This window comes from Lactuca serriola, chromosome 5 (assembly GCF_051521515.1).
Source record: "Lactuca serriola cultivar US96UC23 chromosome 5, Lser_US96UC23_V15, whole genome shotgun sequence".
Lineage (NCBI taxonomy): Eukaryota > Viridiplantae > Streptophyta > Magnoliopsida > Asterales > Asteraceae > Lactuca > Lactuca serriola.
In genome coordinates this window covers 187,307,135-187,315,205 of record NC_136412.1, presented here as the reverse complement: position 1 = coordinate 187,315,205, position 8,071 = coordinate 187,307,135, and the positions used below count along the sequence as shown (strand labels likewise).

General features: G+C 38.5%; 1 protein-coding gene across 1 annotated transcript; it reads left to right on the top strand.

Annotated features, from left to right (window-relative positions):
- The first annotated feature begins 462 nt into the window (after positions 1 to 462).
- LOC145050026 (uncharacterized) lies at positions 463 to 3,628 on the top strand. Its single transcript, XM_078998343.1, has 6 exons — positions 463 to 1,041; positions 1,087 to 1,941; positions 2,164 to 2,254; positions 2,486 to 2,651; positions 3,071 to 3,326; positions 3,395 to 3,628. The coding sequence occupies exons 1-6, from the start codon at positions 463 to 465 to the stop codon at positions 3,626 to 3,628; spliced, it is 2,181 nt and encodes a 726-aa protein (XP_078854469.1).
- The last annotated feature ends 4,443 nt before the right edge of the window (positions 3,629 to 8,071 follow it).

The window sequence follows — 8,071 nt, the reverse complement described above, 5'->3', positions numbered from 1 at the left end:
CCTAACAATTGGTATCAGAGCAGTAAACTGGTATCAAACTCATCCGATCGAGATTTTGTGTGTTCAAGCTGTTGTTCTCATCGATTGGTTGTAGGATTTTGCGCTCTGGGTTGTGAAGAAACATCTTATGTCTGAAAAGTATGAGTTTTAAAGGTTGATTGAGAGTTTACTGCCAACTGTAAACTCTGTTTACTGTCCATTCAGAAACCGTAATCACTAAATACTCATACACCGTAAACAAGTTGAAGAGCAGTAAACACCTTAGACCGTAAACACCAATCAGTAAACACCATACCATAAACACCAAACAGTAAACCCAAAAAGCGTAAACCCATAAAACAATAAACCCAAAACCGTAAAAATCTAAACCATAAATCCCATATCATAAACTCTGTTTACGGTCACATTCATTTCAACTAACCTCAACCGTAAACTCTTTTGGAACTGTTAAATCAGTTTCAAATGGATTCTCAAACTCATTTTCAAGAACTTGATGCTGTTATGGGCACTACTACACGCATTCCGAGATTGATGTATGTTGAAGGTTTTCCCGAGTGGAAATACAGAATCGAGAAGTACATCGGAATGAAAGATTTCAAGATCTGGAGAAGCATAGTTAGAGGTCCTGTCAGAGCGACTATGACTGTCGGAGGTCAATTGATTGACAAAGCTATTGAGAACTATACTGATGAAGAATTTGAACTAGTTGAAGAACAGGAAAGAGCATTAGCCACCTTAACCATGGCATTATCTCCTGATATTGCTCAAGGTTTTCGTGAATACACTTCGGCTAAAGCTCTATGGGAAGCTCTTATTGAGGTCTACGAGGGCAATGAAGATATTAAAGAAAGTAGGCAGGACATGCTAAGACAGAAGTTTAACATGTTTAACTACATTCCAGGAGAAACCCTCGAGGCTCAACTGCAAAGGTTCACCGCTCTCACAACTGACATGAACATTTCAGGGATCTGTTTGTCCAACTCAGAAATCAACAAGAAACTTCTGAATGCACTTCCTCGTTCATGGGATATGAATGTTGCTGTAATTAAGAAAACCAAGGACTTGGTTCGTCTTACTCTTGCAGAGGTCATGGCAATCATCAAAGCTTGTGACATTGATGACAAACAAAGAGAAATCAACCATATGAATTCATATTCTACTGCAAACCTTGGTGTTTCATCCAACAATACAACACTATCATCCTTCATGACTTCCTTAGGTCAACCTTTCGTAGTTCAACAACCTCAAACTCAAACCCTCAATGCTGCAACATCCATCCCTCAACATCAACCTTCAAGTGTGCCATCTCAACAAACTGTTCCTGCTCCCAATGTGTCAGCCAAAGTCTCCTCTTCAAACACCAAAGAATTTGATGAAAATCTTGCTCTAGCCACTGGGCTAGTTAATTGCTACAATGCCTTTGTAGCCGGAGATCTTCCACCTCAGCTATCCTTTGCTGACTTGGACCAGATACATCCCGAAGATGTGGAGGAAATGGACATTACTTGGCAGATTGTCATGGCTGTCTTCAGATCCAAACAATTCTCCAAGAAAACAGGGAAAAACAACTGGGCTATGAATGCTGACAAAAAGGTGGGATTTAACAAAAGTATGCTGAGATGTTTTAACTGCCACGAGCCGGGTCACTTTGCTCGTGACTGCCCGAGGCCAGATCGCAAAATCAACAACAACCGACAGATGGTTGCAGTAGGAAAAAATCGTGCAGGAGCTACAACCAATGGAGAAACAGCTATGGTTGTTCAATCATTTGATTGGGGGGATCAAATTCAAGCTTTAAACATCACAGGGTCAGAAAATGCTCATCTAGCTCAAATTGATGATGCTGCTTCAAAGAACAATGATACTGATTCCGAGGCAGAAATGATGGAGCTGCAGTTTGCCCTAATGGTTTCCACCTCCTCTGAGCCCAAGAAAAGCGAGGTAAATCTACCGTCTTGTTCTTTTGCTTGCAAAGAATATGTTACACTACTTCAAAATGAAATTCAAACTTTACGTAGGCAAGTAGCGGACCTTAAATATGAGGGTTATCAACTTAGGAGGGGACAAAAACCACTTAAGGCCCAACTAGAAGCCAAAACAAAAGATTTTAGAAAAATTCAATTAGAATTCAGTGAAAAGTGTGAAATTTATGATTATACTAAGAGACAACTTGATGTTGTGACCAAAGAACTTGATGAGTTAAAAATTAAAAGTGGAAAAACAGATGTGGGTTTCAAAAACTATTCTGCTTCTAGTAAAACAGTTGAGTCTTTGTATGAAACCTAATTGAAATTTAAAGAAAATCAAAACAAGGGTTTAGGGTATGATTGTGTTCCTCCTCCTTTTAATCATAACTACACATCAATCCCTTTGACATAGAACGAAACTGACAGGGAGCCACAACTTCGATATGGCAAACCTGCTAGTTTTGTTTCAAGAGGTTTTATTAACATTGAAAGTACTAATGTTTCTACTTCCTCTGCAGATACACCCTTAGATCAGGCCAAGTGTGAAGCTGGAGAATCTGTTTCTGTTTTTAATTTTGATTTTTCTATTGTGAACAAATTTGAGTGTGTTTCTGATGATAAGACTGAAAAAGCTCCTTGTCTTGGCTCATCATTGGATAATGTTGAATTTATTTTTTTCAATATGTTTGATGAATTGTTTGGTAATTCTGATGCTTGTGATTCTCATGAGGAATCATCAACTCCACAAGTCAAATCAAATGAGGCACCTTCACTTATTTCTCAATCTAATTCTCATGCATGTTCTTCTAAGAAGAGTAAGAGTGTCTATAAAGAAAATAAATCTGAAAAATGCAATACAAATTCAAATAATAAACATATTTGTTTTAATTGTGGAGTTGGTGGTCACATAGCTAGAAACTATCAAAATAGGATCTTTGTAAACTATCTGTCACCAAGAGAGGAGAATGAGTCTCGAGGAAGGTCTTTAATTAGAAAATCCTCAAGAACTCGCTCTCAAAGTAAGGATCAGAAAGATAGTAAGAACAGAAAAGGGGCTGTTTTTCAATCAAATAAAAGGTTTTTACTAACAAAACTCGAAACAGGTTGTCAAAACCGAACAAGGCTCAGCCAAGATTGGTTTCGTCAAAAAGCAATTCTAGATCTTCTACTAATTTTGGTAGAAAATCCAGAAGGTCTATGCAAACTCCTGTGAAGTCTATTTCAAAATCATCAGAGACTGTTGTAAAACCTAAACTTCAATGGAAGCCCAAATCACTCTCTAGTTCATCGTTACCTCCCTCTAAAGCGATTAGAAATGAAGATCCTAATTTGCAAATTTTAAAGTCTAAATCAGAAAAGGTGAAAAGGAAACCTAGGATAGTGATGACCTGGGTTCCTAAGCCTAAATGATTCCGCTCATTTTGCAGGGACAATTGCGGAGGAATATCGTCCGTCCTTGGTATGTCGATAGCGGCTGTTCCCGGCATATGACTGGAGACATCTCCCAGCTGAGCGAAATTCAATCTTTTAATGGAAGTTATGTTTCCTTTGCGGGCAGAGACGGTGGAATGATCACACAGCGCGGAACTGTTACAAATGGAGTGTTGAGCTTTGAAAATGTCAACTTTGAACCCGAATTAAAGCTTCTGCCTCCTTACTAGCGATTTTTGGCTCACATGTTCATTAGTTGTGTGTCAGGAAGGATATCGGGAGCGGATGAGATCTCAATCAAGAACACAGGGGCTATTGTTTCTCTTGCAGCTGGCAACAAGTTCAACTTTTCAAAGTACATCTTTGATGAATTTCTTGTGAACATTGGTACACTAACTCGGGGGTACATAGATGCTTTTCTGATGTATCCCCAATTTATTCAGACCTTCATTGATGATCAGTTTCCTGACATGGTTAAACCTGGCGATAGGATGGACACAAAGTCTTTGGGTCCTCACACCATTGGGCTCATCAAACAAAACAGAAAGGGTAAAGTGGTATTTCAAGGTCTTCATCCCTTGGTGAAGTTCGGACAATTTACAGAGATCAATGAGTCTTCTGAGTCGCACGGAACGTCTGAGAAGACTTTGTCTGAGCCAACTTCATCAGAAAGAGTATCCTCTGTAGGCATCATCATTGTTTCAGATCACGAGGATGATGAACCCCAGTCCTCGAAACTCAAGTCAATGATGAACAGGAATTGAAGTCTGTTCAGGTTCAATGTACTTACAATGAGGACTTGAGAAAAGATGACAAAGAAAATGAGAATGTTGATGTCACGGATTTTGACAGAGATGATATCCCATTAAACCTTGATAACAATGATGATGTATTTTTGTCTGATGTAAACCTCGACAACTTGCTTAATGATGTCATTGAAGTAGCTCATGTAACTGCTAAGACAAGGGTAGAAGAAGAAATTTTTATGACTGCTCCTTCCACTTCCAATCCAGAGGCATAAATAGCAATTCCTATGGTGACAGTGTCAGGAATTCCTCCTCTGGATACTGGGATACCTACATCTACGCCAATGGAAGAAGATCATACCACCATTCAAGCCATTCCTCCTCCGACAAAATGACGAAGGCTCGTTTTGAGATTTGCAAATCGATGTTCAACGATACAAAGTGCTACAGCTCCTCCAACAATCATGCCAGTTATTATCTCAGCCAAACCCATAAATGAAGATCCCAACACTGTATTCGATGCTGGTGGTTCCTCATTTCAAGCGGATCTCTCACCTCCAAGGCCAAACAAAGACGATGCCTCAGTCAAGCTAGCTCATTTGTTAGCTGAGGAACAATTCTCGACGCTGCTTTCTCGTGGCAAGGGAATTCTCATTGGAGGTGATAACACAAGAGATTACTCCCCTTCACTCCAAAGCCAGATTGATGCCATCAAACAGAAGAATGTTGAGCTTGACCAGAGGAGCATTGAGCTGGTAATCAAAATCGCAGACCTCCAATCTGAGAATATCGAGCTCAACATTCAAATGGCTGAACTTAAAGAAGAAAAGGCTCGAAAGACTAAGCAGGTTTCTGATCTTCAGACGCAATATGGTAGTCTGGCTGCAAATCTCCTGGAGTTACAAAAGAAGCTTGAAGACAGGTTTGGTGATAATTTCAAGACAACTGTTGATGAACCTCATGTCGATTCCCCCGCTCCAGATGCTCCAAATGCTGATGCTCCCATAGATGATGCTCCCATTTCCTCTCAACCAATCCGATCTTCCATCGTTGTTGATCGTTTTGACATGGATCCTGAACAGGCTTACAGAGCTGCAAAGGCAAAAGGAGCTAAACAAAAGAAAGATGCTGATAAGTCTACTGACAAGAATAAATGGCTCTTTAAAAGAAGTGTGGATCATAAATCTCCTTGGGATAGACCTCAAGTAACCTTCACTGACCTAAGCACTCAAACCTTCAGAGACATATATGGTGATAGGTCAGGAATTATCTCATGGGGATTTCATGATACACTAGATATGTTCATGGTTCGAAGGAAGAGTGGAAATAAAGAACCGTACAAGGATGCTCATGATTTAAACTCCTTTACTAAGGTTGATCTCATTTAGCTATCTAAAGCTCCTTTCTCGAATCCGTCAAAGAATTCCAAGGCCAATCAATTCAAATCATTTTTGGAAGATCAAGTCGCTAAAGGATTTCCATCAATGAAAACTGCAGAGTCCTTTGTTGCAATTCATAAGCATGTATTGGATAAAGAAACCAGCGAGCCTATCCGGGCAGTAATGTGGCCAGCAACTGCTCAAGTAAAACACATCCCTGTTCCTCAAAATTGTCCTGATCGATCTCTACACTCTATGCTTTATTGGGTGTATGATGAAACATCAGATGCTGTTGTCATCAAGCTCAAGGAAGATTGTATTCGCTTGTATGACAAATAGGATCTACTTAAATTTGGTGAACGAGACATTCATCAGCTCACAAGTTGTCAAATTGTTGTTGCCAATGAGCTGTTTGAGTCTGCTGCAAAGGAATATACAAGGATGGTGGCTACAATTATTGACAAGAGAATATGGAATGGAGCTATGGGGTGGTCCGATGTGCTGGTTGTCAACAAAGACTAAATCCAAGCCTGCTCCAAACCAAGGGGGAGATTGAAGGGCAATGTAAATGGTTTGGGCTAGGCTTAGCATGTGATGTGTTTTGTTTTGTGTCTGTAATTTCACTTTATGTTAATTTGAACTTTGTTGTGTTTACTACCGTAAACGTGTTTACGGCCGCAAACTTCGTTTGCGGTCCAACTGAGTATAAATAGTGTAGGAGCTGGTGTTTTGTATGGTTGGTTGCTCTAGAAGTTTACTGCCAGTCTTGAGTTGTACCTGACGATTTCTTCTGTTTAATCATGTGCAAGCTCAATTCATTCATCTTACTGTGTTTCTCTTGATTCATGCTTGTTTGATTATCAGTTTTAAATCCGGAATCAGACCTAACAGATTCACCAATTTCCACCACGAAAATCGAAATATTAAATATTAGGTTTTTCATTGGTTCTTAGAAATTCCTAGATTCTTTTGAGATTCAATGAACTTTTCAAAGGCATGTTTCAATCTCGAGTGTGCCCGCCAAGTTTTGTGACTTGGATACCGAGGATCACAAAACGAGGTGTGAAGTAACCATGCAAATCACTTGGTACCATTAAAGTTTATCACTCAATCGATGTGCCGGTAAACCACACATGCTCCACCGATACTATGATAAACCTTAAGTCACCCTTTACCTACCTTGTTAAGTCCAAGTTAGTGTTCCGGTTAACCACACACGCTCCACCAACGACATAAACAAAGTGTAAAGTGTAATTTCATGGATTACCACCTTATTCACATTTTTCCTAATGTAACTAAGATTGGGGATTTAATAAAACATTTAGTTACTTTATAATATTCATCATACTTTTAATAAGAATTTATAAGTCCTTGTCCTACCCGTTCGGCTAACGACCCTCCACCAGTCAAGCAAGCGGTGGGTGAGACTGGACAACCATTAAGTTGCCATTTTATAGGCAACAACCTTATACCCACCTTATAGACCAGCTTCGTGAATGAGGCGTACTAGCGGTAAGACGATTTTGATCTTATACATACATATATATATATATATATATATATATATATATATATATATATATATATATATATATATTAGTATTAACTTATAATATTATAAGTATAAGGGTGGAATTTTAACTTTTAAAATTCTAAGGGTTGGAACTAAAGTTTTAACATGACTTTACTTGTTCCAAAACTTGAGGGCAAGTTTTGTAAACTTTCAAAACTTTTCATTTCTTGTAACTTATGAGTTTATTAGGGTATTAAAAATGATGACTCTTCATTTTTATAACCCATGTGTTCTTTTAATGGTTTTAAAGCAAACTGACTTTTGGTTTTCCATAACTTGAGGACAAGTTATGGACTCCATTAAAACACATAATGATCAAGAATTAATCTACCACATAGGTTACAAACAATTCCTATGATCATCTAAACATCATAAGATCAAGAACATGAACATGAACACTTTCATGAATCAAAATTACACTTAAAACTTTGTAATTTTAATAACTTGTTGTTGTAAATGGAATAGCAAGGACATTACATCATCTAATAACAGGTTTTGAAGTACCAAAACAGTTTAGGGTAATGTTTCTAGTCCATTTCCAGCAACTAAAGTCGAAAATCTGCATTCTGAGGCTCATACTCGCTGAGTGCAGGAACCTACTCGGCGAGTAGGATGAAGATACACATGAACTCGGTGAGTCCCCCCATGGACTCGGCGATTTCATCAAGCAGATTGCACAAAATCGACTTTTTTCAACTATTTAGCACAAATAAAAAAACAAACAAGCCTAGGCTCTTATACCACCGATGGGTTTTGAGCATTCTAACACTTCCTAAGTGTACATGCAACCCTAATAACCTTGGATCTATGTTTGTCTAATTATCATGCAAAGTTGAATTCCAAGGTTATATTCCTATCTAGCATACATGGGGAACAATTTTTAACTTGAATGAAAGATAGAATAACTTACCTTGTTATTGCTTATGTTCCTTGAAACCTTGTGTAACATCCCAAAATTCAAGACCAAAAATTTCT

Excerpts from the sequence above, each read along its gene's own strand:
- LOC145050026 (XM_078998343.1), top strand. The coding sequence starts at position 463 with ATGGATTCTCAAACTCATTTTCAAGAACTTGATGCTGTTATGGGCACT. Across the intron at positions 1,042-1,086 it reads CATGGGATATGAATGTTGCT|GTCATGGCAATCATCAAAGC; the intron begins GTAATTAAGAAA and ends ACTCTTGCAGAG. Across the intron at positions 3,327-3,394 it reads TAAAGTCTAAATCAGAAAAG|GGACAATTGCGGAGGAATAT; the intron begins GTGAAAAGGAAA and ends CTCATTTTGCAG.